Genomic DNA, 22,745 nt, shown 5'->3' on the forward strand with positions numbered 1-22,745 from the left:
TCTCGCTCTGCATCTATCAATCTCTATCTCTGTCTATTCATCTTTTTCTCTATCTCTCTTTCTCTCTCTTTGTCTCACTCTTTCTCTGTCTTTCTTTCCTTCTCTGTCTCTTGTTCTCTCTGTCTCACTCTCTCTCTTTCTCTCACTGTCGGTCTCCTCTCTGTCTCGATCTCTCTCTCTGTGGCTCCTCTCTGTCTCCTCTCTATGTCTCTCTGTGTCTCCTCTTTCTTGCTCTCTCTCTCCCTGCCTTCTCTCTCTTGCTATCTCTTTCTCTGTCTCCCTGCCTCTTTGTCTATCACTCACTCATATCTTGCTCTCTCTGTCTCTCGCTCTCTCTGTCTCTCGCTCTCTCTGTTTCTGTCTGTCAGTCTCTCTCTCTATATTTCTCTCTCTGTCTATCTATATCTCTCTTTGTCTATGTCTCTCTCTATGTCTCTATCTCTGTCTAATGCTCTATCTCTGTCTCTCCCTCTGTCTCTCTCTCTCACTTTCTCTGTCTCCTCTCTCTCTTGATCTCTCTCTCTGCTTCTCTCTGTCTCTCTCACTATCTCTCTCTCCAGTTCTCTCTCTGTCTCTCCCTCCCTCCCTCTATCTCTGTCTATCTCTCTCTCTGTCTCTCTATCTCCCTCTTTGTCTCACTTTCTCTCTGTCTTGCTCTCTGTATCCTCTCTCTCTTTCTCTCCGTCTCTCTGTCTCCTCTCTATCTCTTTCTCTCTCTCTGTCTCTCTATTTCTCTCTCACTCTCTATCTTTGTCCCTCTCACTGTCTCTCCCTCTCTCTATCTCTCTCTCTATCTCTCCCAGTCTCTCTCTCTCTCCCTGTCTCTCTCCCTTTCTCTTCCTGTCTCTCTCTCTGTCTCCCTCTCTATCTATATCTCTCTTGCTTTCTTCTATCTCTCTATCTCCCTCTCTATCTCCCTCTCCCTGTCTCTCTATGTCTCCATCTCTCTCTATTTCTCTATCTCTCTTTCTCTCTCTATGTCTCTCCCTCTCTGTCTCCCTCTCTGTCTCCCTCTCTCTATTTATCTCATTCTGTCTCTCTATATCTCTCTTGCTCTCTTCTCTCTATCCCTCTGTCTCTCTATCTATCTCTCTCTATCTGTCTCTATGTCTCCATCTCTATCGCTCTATCTCTCTTTCTCTCTGTCTCTATCTCCCTCTCTCTGTCTCTCTGTGTATCCTCTCTCTCTCCTCTCTATCTCTGTCTATATCTCCCCGTCTCGTTCTCTCCGTCTCTGTCTCCTCTCTCTAATTCTCTTTATCCTTTTCTCTCCGTCTCTCTCTCTGTATCCTCTCTCTCTATCTCCCCCTCTATCTTGTTCTCTGTCTCTCTATATCTGTCTCTCTATCTCCCTATCTATCTATCTCTCTCTCTGTCTATGTCTCTATCACTCTATCTCTTTCTATCTCCCTCTCTGTTTCTCCCTCTCTCTGTCTCTTCTCTCTATCTCTCTGTCCATCTCTCTCTCTGTCTGTCTCTATCTCCTTCCCTCTGTCTCACTCTCCGTCTCGTTCTCTCCGTCTCTGTCTCCTCTCTCTATCTCTCTTTATCCTTTTCTCTTCCTGTCTCTCTCTGTATCCTCTCTATCTCTGTCTCCCCGTCTATCTCATTCTCTGCCTCTCTGTCTCTCTATCTCTCTCTATGTCTCTATCACTCTATCTCTCTATCTCCCTCTCTCTCTGCCTCTCACTCTTTCTGTTTCTCCCCCTCTCTCTCTGTCTCTCCTTCTCTATCTCCCTCTCTCTGTCTCATTCTCTCCATCTCGCTCTCTCCGTCTTTGTCTCCTCTCTATCTCTCTTTATCCTTTTCTCTTCCTCTCTCTCTGTATCCTCTCTATCTCTGTCTCCCCCTCTATCTCATTCTCTGCCTCTCTGTCTCTCTCCCTATGTCTCTCTCTATCACTCTATCTATCTCCCTCTCTCTGCCTCTCACTCTTTCTCTCTGTTTCTCCCTCTCTCTCCTTCTCTCTGTCTCTATCTCCTTCTCTCTGTCTCGCTCTCTCCGTCTTTGTCTCCTCTATCTTTCTCCTTTTCATTCCCTGTCTCTTTTCTGTCTCCTCTCTCTCTATCTCTCTCTCCCCCTCTGTCTATCTCGTTCTCTGTCTCTCTATATCTCTCTATCTCCCTATCTCTTTCTATGTCTCTATGTCTCCATCTCTCTCTATCGCTCTATCTCCCTGACTCTGTCTCCTCTCTCTCTCTGTCTCTCTGTCTGTGTCTATCAATCTCTCTCTCTATCCATCTCTATATCTCTCTCGCTCTCTATCTCTCTGCCTCTTTATCTCCCTCTATCTCTCTGTCTCACTATCTCTCTTTCCATCTCTCTTTCTGTCCCTGTTTTTCTCTCTCTCCTCTCTCTCTCTCCGTCTTTCTCTCTCTTCTCTCTCTCTGTCTCTCTCTCACTTTTTTTTCTCTCTGTCTCGCTCTCCCTCACTATCCCTCTTTCTTTCTCTTTCTCTCTCGTGTCTCTCTACCTCTCTCCTCTCTGTCTCTCTCTTGCACTCTCTAACTCTCTGTTTCTCTGTCTCTCTCTGCCTCCTCTATCTCTCTCTCTCCTCTCTGTCTCTTTCTCTCCATCTCTCTCTCTGTCTCTCTTTCTCTCTGTCTCTCTTCTCTCTCTCTCTCTGGCGCTCTCCGTCTCATTTTCTCTCTCTGTTTTTCTCTCTCTATCTCGCTCTCCCTATCTCTATCCCTCTTCCTCTCTGTCTCACTCTCTCTCTCTGTCTCTCTTCCTCTATCTCTTTCTCTCTCGTCTCTCTATCTCCCTCTCTCTCCATCTTTCTCGTGCTGACTCTCTCTCGCGCTCTGTCTCTCTCTCGCAATCTCTCTTCCTTGTGCTGTTTCTTTTTCTCTGTCCCTCTCTCTGTCTCTTTCTTTGTCTCGCTCTCTCTTTCTCTCTCGTCTCTCTCTGTCCATCTCTCTCTCTCCCTACCTCTCCCTCCATCTCTCCCTCTCTTTCTCTCTCTGTCTATATCTCTCTCTCTCCCTCTATCTCTCTCTCTCCCTGTCTTTCTGTCCATCTTTCTCTCTCTCTGTCTATCTCTCTCTCCCTGTCTCTGTGTCTCTCTCCCTGTCGCTCTATCTGTTTCTCTCTCCCTGTCTATCTGTCTCTCTCTTCCTCTCTCACTCTGTCTATCTCTCTCTCTCTCTCAATGCTCCCTCAATGCATGTGGGCCGGACCAGGTGGGGACAGCAGATTTCCTTCAGTGAAGAGTATTAGTGAACCAGATGGGTTTTCAGGACAATCATTACTGCCACCAGCTTATTCCAGATTAAATTAAGTAATATGAATTTGTCTATCTCTCTCCATCTCTCTCTCTCTGTCTATCTCTCTGCACTGCCAGAGGGTCAGGACTGAGGGAGTGCTGCACTGTCAGAGGGTGAGTACTGAGGGAGTGCTGCACTGTCAGAGAGTCAGTACTGAGGGAATGCTGCACTGTTGGAGGATCAGTATTGAGGGAGTGCTGCACTGTCAGAGGGTCAGTACTGAGGGAGTGCCGCACTGTCAGAGGGTCAGTACTGAGGGAGCGCTGCACTGTCAGAGGGTCAGTACTGAGGGAGCGCTGCACTGTCAGAGAGTGAGTACTGAGGGAGTGCTGCACTGTTGGAGGTGCTGTCTTTCGGGTGAGATGTTAAACCAAGGGGCCCCTCTGCCTCCTCTCTGCTGAATGTAAATTATCCCATTGCCCCTGGAAGAGGATCCTTCCCAGTGTCTGAGGCAACACTTATCCCTCAACCAACCAACATCACTATAAAATATCGAGACAAAGTCAAAATCCTCCAGATATCGAAAATCTGAAAATGAAACTGAAAATGCTGGAAATGCTCAGCAGATTGACAGCATCTGTGGAGAGAGAAGCTGAGATAATGTTTCAGGTTGGTCACCTTTCATCAGAACTGTTCAAACCGATGGTGAATAACTCGTCTGTTGTTCCCCACCCAGCCCTATTATAAGTTGCTTTTTGCATTTGTCCCAAATGAAATTCATCATCTCCCAACAGCCTCCATTGTAAAGTTTGATATAATCTTTTTATAAAACATTGAATAACATTTCAAACACATACAGATATTGCTTAAATTGTCAGTGTATTTTCACTGCCTCAGGCTGCAGACCAAGGACAAACTCCAGAACATTGGAGCTTTGGGATCAATCCTTCGTCTATCGGCAGCTCTCCAACGCCGGAAAATCCCAAACACTGGCGAGAATTCCGGCCGGGTTTAAGAAGCTTGGTTCGTGTTCAAACCGCCAGGATATTTGGGGGGGTGATGGTGGCAGGGAGCTTGGGGGGTGGAGGTGCAACGTGGAGGCACAGAAAGGGTATTGGATGCAGAGGGGGTGATGCAGGCTGGGGAGTAAGAGGGTAGGAAGGGGGGGCGCAGGGGGGTGTGTGGAAATGGGTGTGTGGAGGGGTTAGGGGTCACGTGGTGGGGGGGGGGGGGGCTGGTGGTTGGGGTTGGAGAGATGGATTGGTGGCCATGAAGTCAGACCTAGGGGTATGTGCGGAGAGGGAGCATTGAGCGGGGCAGAGAGTACCTGTTGATGCTGTGAGTCATGGCAAGTAATCCTCACCCACCTCATCTCACTGAGAGCAGTGTTCATTTCAGCAGGAGGGGTAAAGCCCCAGTATTGTCATAAAACAGCAATGAGATAAACATGGAATGGAGATCGAGGCAAATAATAAACACTTTTGTGTGAAATTCCTCTCCTCTGTGTTATCTCTGGATTCTGTAGATCATAAACTGGCCAGCACCTGCACTGAAACAGAGCAGAACCTCAGACGAGTCTTTGCCCCAGGATATTCCTTCAGAGGTACCGTTCCCATTGGGGTTAGAGAGAGTTCCCCTGGATAGCTCTCACCCCAGCCAGTGTTAATCAGGCCAAGAGTGGGGAAGTGCCTGTATATGTGGGTGCTGATAGTTAAATAACCCTTACCCACACTGCTAGTTCACCCATTCATTCTCAAACATGCCTATTGGACACTCCTATTGAACACTGCTTCACTGCAGCACAGCCAATGGGGAAGTTAAGGTAAAATGGGAGTCAGCCAATCAGCAGTTCATTTACCTCCCTCTTAAATTTTATTTCCATTGACTTCTCTTCCCCAAATCCCTCTCCCAATCCCTTCATTCTCCCAATCCCTCCATTCTCCTTCAATGTTTCAAGATTCTTATCCTGAAGACCTGAGAACAATCCCACTCTGCAGAGTGAAAGCTTATATGCCTTAGCCATGTCACACTCAAACCCATTCTGTCCCTAGTATTAATCCCCTATTGTCCCCAGTCTCTGAGCTAGTGTAAACCTTTCGCAGCTTCAGCTAGCTTCTCACTGGATTTCCTGCTTTGTGTGCTGGGTGGGGATGTCCTCACTGTGCTCGTGCCCGTTCTCACAGTCCTGTTCACAAGGATTGTCCCTTTGGCTGGGAGAGGACATCGTGCCCAGTCTTCTCTCTGTGTCCTCCGCCATGTTGGCCACCAACTTCTGAAGGATGGGGGTGGTTGGGAGAAGTGGTTTCTTTGTCAGGGTGGCATTGCCTTCTGCTTGGCCTTGTTGAGTGCCATGAGCTGGCATGGCAGGAACCCTAGGGGGCAAATTCTCATATGCAGAAGCCGCCACGTTACTTGATGCCTGGGGTTTGAGGTTTTTATCCAGGGCAGCCAGTTTCCGGTGGATTTTGTTGATATTCTCTCCGCGGACCCTGGGTCTTAGCTCCTCTTTGGGAATTGATCGCTGTCTCTGAAAGTTCCCAAATCTTTTCAACATTGCCTGAACTGTCCCAACTCCGTCCCCTGAGCTCCCCCAAATCTTAGAGCACCGCTTTGCTTCTCTTGGCATTACGTAGGCTGTTGCCACTTTCTGATCACTGGCCGTGACTTTGGGCTCACCAGGTGTCCCTGTCATGTCCCTGCTCTCCAATGCCTGGCTGTCTTTCTTGGCTGTGGATGAGGTGCCCCTGCGCTCTCCACAGGGTCTGCTGTGGCAATGGGGACCCTCGGCCTCTGGGTAAATACCAGGGAGGTTAGTGCACTCATAGGGCTGGCAGACAGCATTGGGACTGTCACCAGCTGCAGGCTCTGACTCGATGGGCGATAGTTTACTGAGTGTCCATGAGAGATTCCTCTTACGCTGCGCGTTGGCAGTGGGGACAATCCTGCTCTCTGGCATGGATCCCCTTCTGAGCTCAGGACCAAACTTTGTCCCTTCTGCAAATGAGACAGAGGGTCTCTTAGCCTTCACGATGCTGGACGTTCTGGGAATGGACAAGGGCTGCAGCCCATCTTCACTGTTCAAATCCGCCTGATCCGCTGGCAAATAGTTACACCTGGAATTCAATTCCTGGCATCCACCCACAGGAGGCAGCAAGCCATTTCCTGAAAGACAGGGAAAATATTCAAATAAATATCTCAGCTTAATTCTTTTTTAGTTATTCCTTCCCTCTTGAAAGTGCTGACTCTCACTGGGGGACAGTTCCTGAAGGTGCTGACACTCACTGGGGGACAGTTCCTGAAGGTGCTGACTCTCACTGGGGGACAATTCCTGAAGGTGCTGATTCTCACTGGGGGACAGTTCCTGAAGGTGCTGACTCTCACTGGGGGACAGTTCCTGAAGGTGCTGACTCTCACTGGGGACTGTTCCTGAAGGTGCTGACTCTCACTGGGGGACAGTTCCTGAAGGTGCTGACTCTCACTGGGGGAGAGTTCCTGAAGGTGCTGACTCTCACTGGGGGACAGTTCCTGAAGGTGCTGACTCTCACTGGGGGACAGTTCCTGAAGGTGCTGACTCTCACTGGGGGACAGTTCCTGAAGGTGCGGACTCTCACTGGGGGACAGTTCCTGAAGGTGCTGTCTCTCACTGAGGGACAGTTCCTGAAAGTGCTGACTCTCACTGGGGGACAGTTCCTGAAGGTGCTGACTCTCATTGGGTCACTGGGGGACAGATCCTGAAGGTGCTGACTCTCACTGAGGGACAGTTCCTGAAGTTGCTGACTCTCACTGGGGGAAAGTAACTGAAGGTGCTGACTCACACTGGGGGGAAAGTTCCTGAAGGTGCTGAGTCTCACTGAGGGACAATTCCTGAAGGCGCTGACTCTCACTGGGGGACAGTTCCTGAAGGTGCTGAATCTCACTGAGGGACAGTTCCTGAATGTGCTGACTCTCACTGAGGAACATTTCCTGAAGGTGCTGGCTCTCACTGGGGGACAGATCCTGAAGGTGCTGACTCTCAGTGGGGGACAGTTCCTGAAGGTGCTGACTCTCACCTGGGTGGACAGTTCCTGAAGGTGCTGACTCTCACTGGGGGGCAGATCCTGAAGGTGCTGACTCTCACTGGGGGACAGTTCCTGAAGGTGCTGACTCTCACTGGGGGACAGTTCCTGAAGGTGCTGACTCTCACTGGGGGACAGTTCCTGAAGGTGCTGACTCTCACTGGGGGACAGTTCCTGAAGGTGCTGACTCTCACTGGGGGACAGTTCCTGAAAGTGCTGACTCTCACTGGTGGACAGTTCCTGAAGGTGCTGACTCACATTGGGTCACTGGGGGACAGATCCTGAAGGTGCAGACTCTCACTGGGGACAGTTCATGAAGGTGCCGACTCTCACTGGGGGACAGTTCCTGAAGGTGCCGACTCTCACTGGGGGACAGTTCCTGAAGGTGCTGACTCTCAATGGGGGACAGTTCCTGAAGGTGCTGACTCTCACTGGGGGACAGTTCCTGAAGGTGCTGACTCTCACTGGGGGACAGTCCCTGAAGGTGCTGACTCTCACTGGGGGACAGTTCCTGAAGGTGCTGACTCTCACTGGGGGACAATTCCTGAAGGTGCTGATTCTCACTGGGGGACAGTTCCTGAAGGTGCTGACTCTCACTGGGGGACAGTTCCTGAAGGTGCTGACTCTCACTGGGGGACAGTTCCTGAAGGTGCTGACTCTCACTGGGGGACAGTTCCTGAAGGTGCTGACTCTCACTGGGGGACAGTTCCTGAAGGTGCTGACTCTCACTGGGGGACAGTTCCTGAAGGTGCTGACTCTCACTGGGGGACAGTTCCTGAAGGTGCGGACTCTCACTGGGGGACAGTTCCTGAAGGTGCTGTCTCTCACTGAGGGACAGTTCCTGAAAGTGCTGACTCTCACTGGGGGACAGTTCCTGAAGGTGCTGACTCTCATTGGGTCACTGGGGGACAGATCCTGAAGGTGCTGACTCTCACTGGGGGACAGTTCCTGAAGGTGCTGACTCTCACTGGGGGAAAGTTCCTGAAGGTGCTGACTCTCACTGGGGGAAAGTTCCTGAAGGTGCTCACTCTCACTGGGGGACAGTTCCTGAAGGTGCTGACTCTCACTGGGGGACAGTTCCTGAAGGTGCTGTCTCTCACTGAGGGACAGTTCCTGAAAGTGCTGACTCTCACTGGGGGACAGTTCCTGAAGGTGCTGACTCTCATTGGGTCACAGGGGGACAGATCCTGAAGGTGCTGACTCTCACTGGGGGACAGTTCCTGAAGGTGCTGACTCTCACTGGGGGACAGTTCCTGAAGGTGCTGACTCTCACTGGGGGACAGTTCCTGAAGGTGCTGACTCCCACTGGGGGACAGTTCCTGAAGGTGCTGACTCTCACTGGGGGACAGTTCCTGAAGGTGCTTACTCTCAATGGGGGACTTTTCCTGAAAGTGCTGACTCTCACTGGAGGACAGTTTCTGAAGGTGCTGACTCTCATTGGGTCACTGGGGGACAGATCCTGAAGGTGCTGACTCTCACTGGGGACAGTTCATGAAGGTGCCGACTCTCACTGGGGGACAGTTCCTGAAGGTGCAGACTCTCACTGGGGGACAGTTCCTGAAGGTGCTGACTCTCAATGGGGGACAGTTCCTGAAGGTGCTGACTCTCACTGGGGGACAGTTCCTGAAGGTGCTGACTCTCACTGGGGGACAGTCCCTGAAGGTGCTGACTCTCACTGGGGGACAGTTCCTGAAGGTGCTGACTCTCACTGGGGGACAGTCCCTGAAGTTGCAGACTCGCACTGGGGGACAGTCACTGAAGATGCTGACTCTCACTGGGGGACAGTTCCTGAAGGTGCTGACTCTCACTGTGGGACAGTCCCTGAAGTTGCTGACTCTCACTGGGGGACAGTCCCTGAAGGTGCTGACTCTCACTGGGGGACAGATCCTGAAGATGCTGACTCTCACTGGGGGACAGATCCTGAAGTTGCTGACCCTCACTGGGGGACAGTCCCTGAAGGTGCTGACTCTCACTGGGGGACAGTCCCTGAAGGTGCTGACTCTCACTGTGGGACAGTACCTGAAGGTGCTGACTCTCACTGTGGGACAGTCCCTGAAGGTGCTGACTCTCACTGTGGGACAGTCCCTGAAGGTGCTGACTCTCACTGGGGTACAGTCCCTGAAGTTGCTGACTCTCACTGGGGGACAGTCCCTGAAGATGCTGACCCTCACTGTGGGACAGTCCCTGAAGATGCTGACTCTCACTGTGGGACAGTCCCTGAAGGTGCTGACTCTCACTGTGGGACAGTTCCTGAAGGTGCTGACTCTCACTGTGAGACAGTTCCTGAAGGTGCTGACTCTCACTGGGGGACAGGTCCTGAAGGTGCTGACTCTCACTGGGGGACAGTCCCTGAAGTTGCTGACTCTCACTGGGGGACAGTCCCTGAAGGTGCTGACTCTCACTGGGGGACAGTTCCTGAAAGTGCTGACTCTCAATGAGGGACAGTTCCTGAAGGTGCTGACTCTCACTGGGTCACTGGAGGACAGTTCCTGAAGGTGCTGACTCTCACTGGGGGACAGTTCCTGAAGGTGCTGACTCTCATTGGGTCACTGGGGGACAGATCCTGAAGGTGCTGACTCTCACTGGGGGACAGTTCCTGAAGGTGCTGACTCTCACTGGGGGAAAGTTCCTGAAGGTGCTGACTCTCACTGGGGGAAAGTTCCTGAAGGTGCTCACTCTCACTGGGGGACAGTTCCTGAAAGTGCTGACTCTCACTGGGGGACAGTTCCTGAAGGTGCTGACTCTCATTGGGTCACAGGGGGACAGATCCTGAAGGTGCTGACTCTCACTGGGGGACAGTTCCTGAAGGTGCTGACTCTCACTGGGGGACAGTTCCTGAAGGTGCTGACTCTCACTGGGGGACAGTTCCTGAAGGTGCTGACTCTCACTGGGGGACAGTTCCTGAAGGTGCTGACTCTCACTGGGGGACAGTTCCTGAAGGTGCTGACTCTCACTGGGGGACAGTTCCTGAAGGTGCTGACTCTCACTGGGGGACAGTTCCTGAAAGTGCTGACTCTCACTGGTGGACAGTTCCTGAAGGTGCTGACTCTCATTGGGTCACTGGGGGACAGATCCTGAAGGTGCAGACTCTCACTGGGGACAGTTCATGAAGGTGCCGACTCTCACTGGGGGACAGTTCCTGAAGGTGCCGACTCTCACTGGGGGACAGTTCCTGAAGGTGCTGACTCTCAATGGGGGACAGTTCCTGAAGGTGCTGACTCTCACTGGGGGACAGTTCCTGAAGGTGCTGACTCTCACTGGGGGACAGTCCCTGAAGGTGCTGACTCTCACTGGGGGACAGTTCCTGAAGGTGCTGACTCTCACTGGGGGACAGTCCCTGAAGTTGCAGACTCGCACTGGGGGACAGTCACTGAAGATGCTGACTCTCACTGGGGGACAGTTCCTGAAGGTGCTGACTCTCACTGTGGGACAGTCCCTGAAGTTGCTGACTCTCACTGGGGGACAGTCCCTGAAGGTGCTGACTCTCACTGGGGGACAGATCCTGAAGATGCTGACTCTCACTGGGGGACAGATCCTGAAGTTGCTGACTCTCACTGGGGGACAGTCCCTGAAGGTGCTGACTCTCACTGGGGGACAGTCCCTGAAGGTGCTGACTCTCACTGTGGGACAGTACCTGAAGGTGCTGACTCTCACTGTGGGACAGTCCCTGAAGGTGCTGACTCTCACTGTGGGACAGTCCCTGAAGGTGCTGACTCTCACTGGGGTACAGTCCCTGAAGTTGCTGACTCTCACTGGGGGACAGTCCCTGAAGATGCTGACTCTCACTGTGGGACAGTCCCTGAAGATGCTGACTCTCACTGTGGGACAGTCCCTGAAGGTGCTGACTCTCACTGTGGGACAGTTCCTGAAGGTGCTGACTCTCACTGTGAGACAGTTCCTGAAGGTGCTGACTCTCACTGGGGGACAGTTCCTGAAGGTGCTGACTCTCACTGGGGGACAGTCCCTGAAGTTGCTGACTCTCACTGGGGGACAGTCCCTGAAGGTGCTGACTCTCACTGGGGGACAGTTCCTGAAAGTGCTGACTCTCAATGAGGGACAGTTCCTGAAGGTGCAGACTCTCACTGGGTCACTGGAGGACAGTTCCTGAAGGTGCTGACTCTCACTGGGGACAGTTCATGAAGGTGCCGACTCTCACTGGGGGACAGTTCCTGAAGGTGCTGACTCTCACTGGGGGACAGTTCCTGAAGGTGCTGACTCTCACTGGGGGACAGTTCCTGAAGGTGCTGACTCTCACTGGGGGAAAGTTCCTGAAGGTGCTGACTCTCACTGGGGGACAGTCCCTGAAGGTGCTGACTCTCACTGGGGGACAGTTCCTGAAGGTGCTGACTCTCACTGGGGGACAGTCCCTGAAGTTGCTGACTCTCACTGGGGGACAGTCCCTGAAGATGCTGACTCTCACTGGGGGACAGTTCCTGAAGGTGCTGACTCTCACTGTGGGACAGTCCCTGAAGGTGCTGACTCTCACTGGGGGACAGATCCTGAATGTGCTGACTCTCACTGGGGGACAGATCCTGAAGGTGCTGACTCTCACTGGGGGACAGTCCCTGAAGGTGCTGACTCTCACTGTGGGACAGTACCTGAAGGTGCTGACTCTCACTGTGGGACAGTCCCTGAAGGTGCTGACTCTCACTGGGGGACAGTTCCTGAAGGTGCTGACTCTCACTGGGGGACAGTCCCTGAAGTTGCTGACTCTCACTGGGGGACAGTCCCTGAAGATGCTGACTCTCACTGGGGGACAGTCCCTGAAGTTGCTGACTCTCACTGTGGGACAGTCCCTGAAGGTGCTGACTCTCACTATGGGACAGTTCCTGAAGGTGCTGACTCTCACTGTGAGACAGTTCCTGAAGGTGCTGACTCTCACTGGGGGACAGATCCTGAAGGTGCTGACTCTCACTGGGGGACAGTTCCTGAAGGTGCTGACTCTCACTGGGGGACAGTTCCTGACGGTGCTGACTCTCACTGGGGGACAGTCCCTGAAGTTGCTGACTCTCACTGGGGGACAGTTCCTGAAGGTGCTGACTCTCACTGGGGGACAGTTCCTGAAAGGGCTGACTCTCAGTGGGGGACAGTTCCTGAAGGTGCTGACACTCATTGGGTCACTGGGGGACAGTTCCTGAAGGTGCTGACTCTCACTGGGGGACAGTCCCTGAAGATGCTGACTCTCACTGGGGGACAGTTCCTTAAGGTGCTGACTCTCACTGGGGGACAGTCCCTGAAGTTGCTGACTCTCACTGGGGGACAGTCCCTGAAGATGCTGACTCTCACTGAGGGACAGTTCCTGAAGGTGCTGACTCTCACTGTGGGACAGTCCCTGAAGGTGCTGACTCTCACTGTGGGACAGTCCCTGAAGGTGCTGACTCTCAGTGTGGGACAGTTCCTGAAGGTGCTGACTCTCACTGGGGGACAGTTCCTGAAGGTGCTGACTCTCACTGGGGGACAGTCCCTGAAGTTGCAGACTCGCACTGGGGGACAGTCACTGAAGATGCTGACTCTCACTGGGGGACAGTTCCTGAAGGTGCTGACTCTCACTGTGGGACAGTCCCTGAAGTTGCTGACTCTCACTGGGGGACAGTCCCTGAAGGTGCTGACTCTCACTGGGGGACAGATCCTGAAGATGCTGACTCTCACTGGGGGACAGATCCTGAAGTTGCTGACTCTCACTGGGGGACAGTACCTGAAGGTGCTGACTCTCACTGGGGGACAGTCCCTGAAGGTGCTGACTCTCACTGTGGGACAGTACCTGAAGGTGCTGACTCTCACTGTGGGACAGTCCCTGAAGGTGCTGACTCTCACTGTGGGACAGTCCCTGAAGGTGCTGACTCTCACTGGGGTACAGTCCCTGAAGTTGCTGACTCTCACTGGGGGACAGTCCCTGAAGATGCTGACTCTCACTGTGGGACAGTCCCTGAAGATGCTGACTCTCACTGTGGGACAGTCCCTGAAGGTGCTGACTCTCACTGTGGGACAGTTCCTGAAGGTGCTGACTCTCACTGTGAGACAGTTCCTGAAGGTGCTGACTCTCACTGGGGGACAGTTCCTGAAGGTGCTGACTCTCACTGGGGGACAGTCCCTGAAGTTGCTGACTCTCACTGGGGGACAGTCCCTGAAGGTGCTGACTCTCACTGGGGGACAGTTCCTGAAAGTGCTGACTCTCAATGAGGGACAGTTCCTGAAGGTGCTGACTCTCACTGGGTCACTGGAGGACAGTTCCTGAAGGTGCTGACTCTCACTGGGGACAGTTCATGAAGGTGCCGACTCTCACTGGGGGACAGTTCCTGAAGGTGCTGACTCTCACTGGGGGACAGTTCCTGAAGGTGCTGACTCTCACTGGGGGACAGTTCCTGAAGGTGCTGACTCTCACTGGGGGAAAGTTCCTGAAGGTGCTGACTCTCACTGGGGGACAGTCCCTGAAGGTGCTGACTCTCACTGGGGGACAGTTCCTGAAGGTGCTGACTCTCACTGGGGGACAGTCCCTGAAGTTGCTGACTCTCACTGGGGGACAGTCCCTGAAGATGCTGACTCTCACTGGGGGACAGTTCCTGAAGGTGCTGACTCTCACTGTGGGACAGTCCCTGAAGGTGCTGACTCTCACTGGGGGACAGATCCTGAAGGTGCTGACTCTCACTGGGGGACAGACCCTGAAGGTGCTGACTCTCACTGGGGGACAGTCCCTGAAGGTGCTGACTCTCACTGTGGGACAGTACCTGAAGGTGCTGACTCTCACTGTGGGACAGTCCCTGAAGGTGCTGACTCTCACTGGGGGACAGTTCCTGAAGGTGCTGACTCTCACTGGGGGACAGTCCCTGAAGTTGCTGACTCTCACTGGGGGACAGTCCCTGAAGATGCTGACTCTCACTGGGGGACAGTCCCTGAAGGTGCTGACTCTCACTGTGGGACAGTCCCTGAAGGTGCTGACTCTCACTGTGGGACAGTTCCTGAAGGTGCTGACTCTCACTGTGAGACAGTTCCTGAAGGTGCTGACTCTCACTGGGGGACAGATCCTGAAGGTGCTGACTCTCACTGGGGGACAGTTCCTGAAGGTGCTGACTCTCACTGGGGGACAGTCCCTGAAGTTGCTGACTCTCACTGGGGGACAGTTCCTGAAGGTGCTGACTCTCACTGGGGGACAGTTCCTGAAAGGGCTGACTCTCAGTGGGGGACAGTTCCTGAAGGTGCTGACTCTCATTGGGTCACTGGGGGACAGTTCCTGAAGGTGCTGACTCTCACTGGGGGACAGTCCCTGAAGATGCTGACTCTCACTGGGGGACAGTTCCTTAAGGTGCTGACTCTCACTGGGGGACAGTCCCTGAAGTTGCTGACTCTCACTGGGGGACAGTTCCTGAAGGTGCTGACTCTCACTGGGGGACAGTTCCTGAAGGTGCTGACTCTCACTGGGGGACAGTTCCTGAAGGTGCTGACTCTCACTGGGGGACAGTTCCTGAAGGTGCTGACTCTCACTGGGGGACAGTTCCTGAAGGTGCTGACTCTCACTGGGGGACAGTTCCTGAAGGTGCTGACTCTCACTGGGGGACAGTTCCTGAAGGTGCTGACTCTCAATGAGGGACAGTTCCTGAAGGTGCTGACTCTCACTGGGTCACTGGAGGACAGTTCCTGAAGGTGCTGACTCTCACTGGGGGACAATTCCTGAAGGTGCTGACTCTCACTCGTTCACTGGGGGACAGTTCCTGAAGGTGCTGACTCTCGCTGGGGGACAGTTCCTGAAGGTGCTGACTCGCGCTGGGGGACAGTTCCTGAAGGTGCTGACTCGCGCTGGGGGACAGTTCCTGAAGGTGCTGACTCGCGCTGGGGGACAGTTCCTGAAGGTGCTGACTCGCGCTGGGGGACAGTTCCTGAAGGTGCTGACTCGCGCTGGGGGACAGTTCCTGAAGGTGCTGACTCGCGCTGGGGGACAGTTCCTGAAGGTGCTGACTCGCGCTGGGGGACAGTTCCTGAAGGTGCTGACTCGCGCTGGGGGACAGTTCCTGAAGGTGCTGACTCGCGCTGGGGGACAGTTCCTGAAGGTGCTGACTCGCGCTGGGGTACAGTTCCTGAAGGTGCTGACTCGCGCTGGGGGACAGTTCCTGAAGGTGCTGACTCGCGCTGGGGGACAGTTCCTGAAGGTGCTGGCTCTCACTGGGGGGCAGTTCCTGAAGGTGCTGACTCTCGCTGGGGGACAGTTCCTGAAGGTGCTGACTCGCGCTGCAGTATTATTCTCTTCATTTTTTATCTTCTGTCCCTGGTATTTGAAAACTTTATCACAGGGAACAACTTGCCTCAATTATCTTTGTCAAATCCTTGAAAAACTCAAATTTAGAAACCTCCATTCGAAAGGTAAGAAATACAAACTCCTTAACCATGTATCATCACTGTAATCCCTCATTCCAGAGATTATCTTTGTCCTTTCCCCGGATCCTCTGATTGGGATGTGTTTTGTCCCTGTGACTGAGTGTCTGCAGCTATGTGTGAGGACATGCACTATTCCGAGTTACAATGTGGGTTCAAATGCACCATTGCTGCTCTCTTATCTGGGGTTTGCTGTGTCCCCCACCATCTGTCTCACCTTCCTGAGTGGGTACACAGTACACGGGCTCCCCCTCATCTGTCTCGAAGGAGGAGAATGATGCTGAATCCCAGCCTGCAGAGGGAGAGTCGATAAAACTGCAGTTAAAACTGACATCGGCATCGTGATGGGAAACTGCAAGGGAAAGAGAGCTAGAGTTACACTCACTGTACACAGCACTGTGCCACACTCACCGCGCACCACGCTGTGACACACTCGCTATGTCACACTCTGCACACCACGCTGTGTCACACTCACCGTGCACCACGCTGTGACACACTCGCTATGTCACACTCTGCACACCACGCTGTGTCACACTCACCGCACACCATGCTGTGTCACACTCACCGCACACCACGCTGTGTCACACTCACTGCACACCACGCTGTGTCACACTCACTGCACACCACGCTGTGTCACACTCACTGCACACCACGCTGTGTCACACTCACTGCACACCACGCTGTGTCACACTCACTGCACACCACGCTGTGTCACACTCACTGTACACCACGCTGTGTCACACTCACTGTACACCGCATTTTAAAAAATTAATTCTTGATAGGGGTGGGCAATAAGTGCTGATGTTGCCAGGAGCAACATCAGCATTTACTGTCCATCCCTAATTGCCCTTGAGAAGATGCTGGTGAGCTGCCTTCTTGGACCGCTGCAGTCCATGTGGTGCAGGTACACCCACAGTGCTGTTTTTCCCATGGCAGCAACTGAGTGTCCCACTCGGCCATTTCAGAGTCAACCACATTGCTGTGAGTCTGGAATAACATGCAGGCCAGGCCGGTTAAGGACGGCAGACTTCCTGCCCTAAAGGACATTACTGAACCAGACGGGTTTTTACAACAATCGTGTATTTCATATAATTATTGTTAATGGGATTAACTTTTTATACAAGGTTTATTAATTGAATTTAGATTCCCCAGCTTTCATGGGGGGATTTGAACAACAGCCTCAGGATCGTTAGTCCAGATCTCCGGGTTCCTAGTCCAGTAACATAATCACTCTGCTCCCATACACCAATGATGTAATGTGGCCCACTTCACCCTGTGCTGTGTGACACACTCGCTGCATTGTGTGACATTCTCTCACTAGCAATCCCTCTACTGCTCTTGTGAATGAGCTGGATTATACTTTCCTGCACAATTCACCGGGATTGTTGGAACAGAGGCTTGAGCCATTTCCTGTTTTGAATCTATTGAAGTGGATTTGGAGCTGATCCATTGGAAACAATCCATGCTCAGATTGACACAAGTGATTTATTACACATTTACCACCTCTGAATTGGGGATGAGGGAGAATTCGTATGCCTGGAATTTGAATGTCTGGAATCACACCCTCCAGATCATCAATGATATTTCAACACTTGTCCTTTTGCTCTTTCATTTTTCTCCTTCCCTGTTTCAAAAGAATAGAAGGTGTAAAGGAAAGAGGAGACTTGCATTTCTATAGCACCTTTCCCCGTCTCAGTACATCCACAAGTGTTTCACAGCCAATTAAGAACTTCTTGAAGTGCGGTCACTGCTGTAATGTAGGAAGCGCAGCAGCCAAGGTAGGCACAGCAAGATCCCACAAAAAGCAATGTGATAATGACCTGTTAATCTGTTTTTAGTGACATCGACTGCGGGATAAATATTGGCCCCAGGATACAGGCAAGAACTCTCCCTCCTCCTGCCCGCTCATCTTTGAATTGGTGTCTGTTAAATCCTTATCAGGGTATGGAGAGTCCAGGAGAAGGTGCATTGAGCAGGGGTTTAACCCAGAAAGAGCCACCTTGTTGAACACAACGGAGGAACTCATCCTCCAAAACTCTGAACACGGGGTAAAAAGTGGGTTTTTTTTAACCCTCCCCACCTGTTTAGGGTTGTCAATTCTGGTTGGACACCAATGGAGGATTCATCACACATGACCTACTGCTTCCCATGGCCCCAGCCCCAGATGCTCCTGCCATTGGTGAGCTAACACATCAATCCATGCAAAACCCCTCACCACACCACTCCCCCAACCATCTCATCCCAGCCATTGGCTGACCAACATGTCAATCCTTGTGGATCCTCTCCAGTGGCTGTTAGAAAGTGACTCTTCATCACCTGATTGGATGATTCTTGACTAGGCCCAACCATCTTCAGCTGCTTCATCAATGACCTTCCTTCCATCATAAGGTCAGAAGTGGGGATGTTCGCTGATGATTGCACAATGTTCAGCATCATTTGCGACTCCGATACTGAAGCAGTCCATGTCCAAATGCAGCAGGACTTGGACAATATCCAGTCTTGGGCTGACAAGTGGCAAGTAACATTCGTGCCACACGAGTGCCAGGCAATGACCATCTCCAACAAGAGAGAATCCAACCATCGCCCCTTGACATTCAATGGCATTACCATCACTGAATCCCCACTATCAACATATTGGGGGTCACCATTGACCAGAAACTGAACTGGACTAGCTATATAAATACTGTGGCTACAAAAGCAGGTCAGAGGCCAGGAATCCTGCATCGAGTAACTCACCTCCTGATCCCCTAAAGCCTGTCCACCATCTACAAGGCACAAGTCAGGAGTGTAATGGAATGCTCCCCACTTGCCTGGATGAGTGCAGCTCCCACAACACTCAAGGAGTCTGACACCATCCAGGACAAAGCAGTGCGCTTAATTGGCACCACATCCACAAATGTTCACTCCCTCCACCACAGCAACAGTGTGTACCATCTACAAGATGCACTGCAGGAATTCACCAAGGCTCCTTTGACAGCACCATCCAAACCCACGACCACTACCATCTAGAAGGACAAGGGCAGCAGATAGATGGGAACACCACCACCAGGAAGTTCCCCTCCAAGCCACTCACCATCCTGACTTGGAAATATAATCGCTGTTCCTTCACTGTCGCTGGGTCAAAATCCTGGAACTCCCTCCCTAACAGCACTGTGGGCGTACCTACACCACATGGACTGCAGCAGTTCAAGAAGGCAGCTCACCACCACCTTCTCAAGGGCAATTAGGGATGGGATAAATGCTGGCCCAGCCAGCGACGCCTATATCCTGAGAATGAATTTTAAAAATGTTTTCCCAATCTCCAAGATTTTTCTAACCAATAACCCCCCCCGAAGTGTTCATGAGAAAATGTGCCACACTTTTGCCAGAGAAATAACAAAGAAAGCAGCTCTTTGGAAAGCAATAATCTAAAAGAGGAGCAGAGGGACCTGGAAATACAGATAGGGAAATCAGTAAATAATTCACATGGGTTAAAAAGGCCATAAAATACCAAACCAAACCAAGCACTGTGCTCGTTTCGAGAAGGATAGAATTAAAAATTAGAGGAGTGATGTTAAACTTATATTGACATTTATATCCTCTTGGTTGGACCGCACTTGGAATATGGGGCAGCATTTTCCCTCCATCAGGGGGTTGTGTGTGAGTGGGCGGATTCCCGATCAGCGCCCCCGGTCGGGTGCGAGCTGCCATTTGACGTGGGCTATGTGCCCCCTATGCGGGGTGGGGTGGGGGTGGATTCCCTCAGCTGGGAGTGCGCAGGGAAGAGCGCACAGATCTCCCTGAGGCGAAGTGCTGCCTCAGGGAGATCGGCTCAAGATTGAAAACTTTATTAAAGGGAGAATAAAATATTCCTGACATGTCCCCTCATGTGACACTGTCACCTGAGCAGGGGCATGCCAATTACTTTTATTTAAAAATGTTACGCACATTTTAAATCCCTCACAAAATCTCATCCCGCCCATGGATGAGGTTTCATGTTTTTTCTGAAGGCCGCCTGGGCTCCCGGCCTGCCTCCCAACCTTAAGGTGAGACGGGCAGGTCCATTAATTAGCTTCATTACTTTTTTAAAGGCATTAAGTGGCTGTTGACAGCTCGGCGGGAGCACAGCCGACTCCAGTGCGCGCCTGCCGAACTAAGGATCGGAACAATGTGCAGTGACGTCGGGACACATGCCCGCACCATTTTACGCATCAGTGAGGCAGCCCATCCCTGCTCGCCGACCGCAAAATGCAGAACATTTCAGGTCTCCATATTATAAAACGGATATCGAGGCTCTGGAGAAGGTGCAAAAAACATTCACAAGGATAATACCAGAACTGAGAGCTTATAACTATCAGGAAAAATTGAATGAACTGGGGCTCTTTTCTCTGGATAAGAGAAGGATGAGGGGGTGACCTGATCCAGGTCTTTAAAATTATTAAAGAGTGTGATAATGAAGGGCAGATGTAGAGAAGACCTCTCCACTGGTGAGAGAGACCAGAATTAGGGTCTGTAAATATCAGATAGCCACTAATAAATCCAATCAGGAATTCACAGTAACATTACAGTGCAGGAGGAGGTCATTCAGCCCATCGAGTCTGCACTGGCTCTCTGAAAGAGCATTCCACCTAGTCCCACTCCCCTGTCTTATCCCCGTAACCTTGCACATTATCTCTTTTCAGGTAGCAATCCAATTCCCTTTTGAATACCTCGATCAAACCAGCCTCCACCATCCTATCAGGAAGTTTGTTCCAGACTCCAACCAGCCTCTAGGTGAAAAAAATTTTCCTCGCATCACATTTACTCCTTTTGCCATTTATTTTGAATCTATGCCCTCTAGTTCTTGCTGTTCTCTTGAGTGGGGACAGTTTCTCACTATTTACCCTGTCCATTCCCCTCGGGATCCTGAATACCTCTATCAAGTCTCCTCTCAGCCTTCTTTTCTCCAAGGAAAACAGTCCCAACCTCTCCCAGTCTATCCTTATATCTACAGTTCTTCATCAGGGAATCATTCTTGTAAAATCTTCTCTGTACTCTCTCCAATACCTTCACATCCTCCCTCAAGTATGGTGCCCAGAGCTGGATGCAGTACTCCAGATGAGGCCTAACTAGTGTCTTATACAAGTTCAATATGACCCCTTACTCTTGTACTCAATGCCCTGGTTAATAAAGCTATATACTTTATTAACTGCTCCCTCAACATGCTCTGCTATCTTCCTCCTGCCAAAATGAATCACCTCACACTTCTCTGCATTGAACTTTATCTGCCACTTGTCTGCCCAATCCACCAACATGTCTATGTCCTTTTGAAGTTCAGGACTAATCACATCACAGTTGACAACATTTCCAATCTTCGTATCATCTGCAAATTTTGAAATCATGTCCTGAACACCACAGTCTAGGTCATTAATACATGTCAGGAAGAGTAAGAGTCCCAACACTGACACCTGGGGAATTCCACTACAAACCTTCGTCCAATCTGAAAAACAACCATTTATCACTACTCTCTGTTTCCTGTCACTCAGCCAATTTCTTATCCAAGTGCCTACTTTCCCTTTTATTCCATGAGCTAGAATTTCGCGCATAAGTCTGTTGTGTGGCACTGTATCAAATGGCTTTTGAAAATCCATATACACCACATCAACAGCATTTCCCTTATCAACCTTCTCTGTTACCTCCTCAAAAAACTCCAGCAAGTTAGTTAAACATGATTTTCCCTTAATGGATCCATGCTGGCTTTCCTTAATTATCCTGCACTTGTCTAAACGACTAGTGATTTTATCCCGAATGATAGTTTCCAGAAGTTTCCCTACCACTGAAGTCAAACTGGCTGGTCAGTAGTGGCTGGCTTTATCCTTGCAACCCTTCATGAACAAGGGTATAACATTTACAATTCTCCAGTCCTCTGGCACCACACCTCTGTATAAGGAAGACTGGAAGATTATCACTAGTGCCTCTGCAAGTTCTGCTCTCACTTCCCTCAGTACCCTTGGATGCATCTCATCCAGTTCTGGTACCTTAACTATTTTAAGTAAAGATAGCCTTTCTAACACCTCCTCCTTCTCAATTGTAAATTCTTCGAGTGTACCAGTTGCCTCCTCTCTCACCTCAGCCTGGGTAGCATCTTCTTCCTTTGTCAAGACAGATGCCACGTACTCGTTTAATACCTCCACTTTTCCTCTGCCTCCACATACAAGTCCCCTTTTATCCCTAATCAGCCCTATCCTTTCTTTTACCACCTTTTTGTTATTTATATGCTTACAGGAGACCTTGGGGTTCCCTTTAATGTTATCTGCCAGTCTCTTTTCATGCTCTCTCCTTGCTTTTCGTATTCGTTTTTTCAATTCCCCTCTGGTCCTTCTGTATTCAGCCTGATTCTCCATTGTATTTCTACCTGACTTCTGTCATATGTACACTTCTTCCTTGTCACCTTCACCTCTATCTCTCTTGTCATCAGGGCACTCTGGATTTATTTGTCCTACTTTTCCCCTTCAAGTGGATATACCTTGACATTGCCTGCAATACCTTTTTTGAAGGTGGCCCATTGTTCAATCACTGTCCTTTCTGCCAACGTTTGATTCCAACTCACTTGACTCAGATGCATTCTCATCCCATCGAAGTTGGTTTCCCCTCAATTAATTATCCCTGTTCTGGATTGTTCCTCGTCCTTCTCCATGATTAACCTAAACCTTATGACACAATGGTCACTGTCCTCTAAATGCTCTCCCACTGGTATTTGATCCACTTGGGGCCATCTCATTCCCCAGAACCAGGCCCGACAGTGCCTGTCCTCTCATTGGACTGGAAACTTCTTTACCCAGAGACTGGGGAGAATGTGGAGCTCACTCCCACAACGAGTGGTCGAGGTGAATAGCGTAGAGACATTTGAAGGGAAGCTGGATAAACACATGAGAGAGAGAGAGAGAGGGTTGGAAGGATATGGGGATAGGGTGAGATGAAGTGGGGGGTGGGTGGGAGAGGGCTTGTGTGGAACAGAAACACCAGCAGGGACAATAGAACTGAATGGTCTATTCTGGGCAGTAAATTTGACGTAATTCTTTTTCAAAAGCATAACTTTTTTTTAATCACCCCAATGATATAAGAACATAAGAATTAGGAACAGCAATAGGCCATTCGGCCC

The 22,745-nt window shown here is 51.1% G+C and overlaps 1 protein-coding gene across 2 annotated transcripts in view; it reads right to left on the reverse strand.

The window, feature by feature from the left end:
• Positions 1-4,446: 4,446 nt before the first annotated feature.
• Positions 4,447-22,745, reverse strand: part of scarf1 (scavenger receptor class F, member 1) — a 55,990-nt gene continuing 37,691 nt past the window's right edge. Inside the window, exons 10-11 of one of the 2 annotated variants that reach the window (XM_041196746.1) lie at positions 15,843-15,977; positions 4,447-6,368 (exon numbers count right to left, since the gene is read on the reverse strand). In XM_041196746.1, the coding sequence (XP_041052680.1) occupies positions 5,323-6,368; positions 15,843-15,977 (1,181 nt within the window). In that variant the 3' untranslated portion in view covers positions 4,447-5,322. The remainder of the gene's footprint in view (positions 6,369-15,842; positions 15,978-22,745) is intronic. The other variant, XM_041196747.1, reaches the window with a different exon arrangement.

The sequence above is a fragment of the Carcharodon carcharias genome, chromosome 10 (genome assembly GCF_017639515.1).
Source record: "Carcharodon carcharias isolate sCarCar2 chromosome 10, sCarCar2.pri, whole genome shotgun sequence".
Taxonomy (NCBI): domain Eukaryota; kingdom Metazoa; phylum Chordata; class Chondrichthyes; order Lamniformes; family Lamnidae; genus Carcharodon; species Carcharodon carcharias.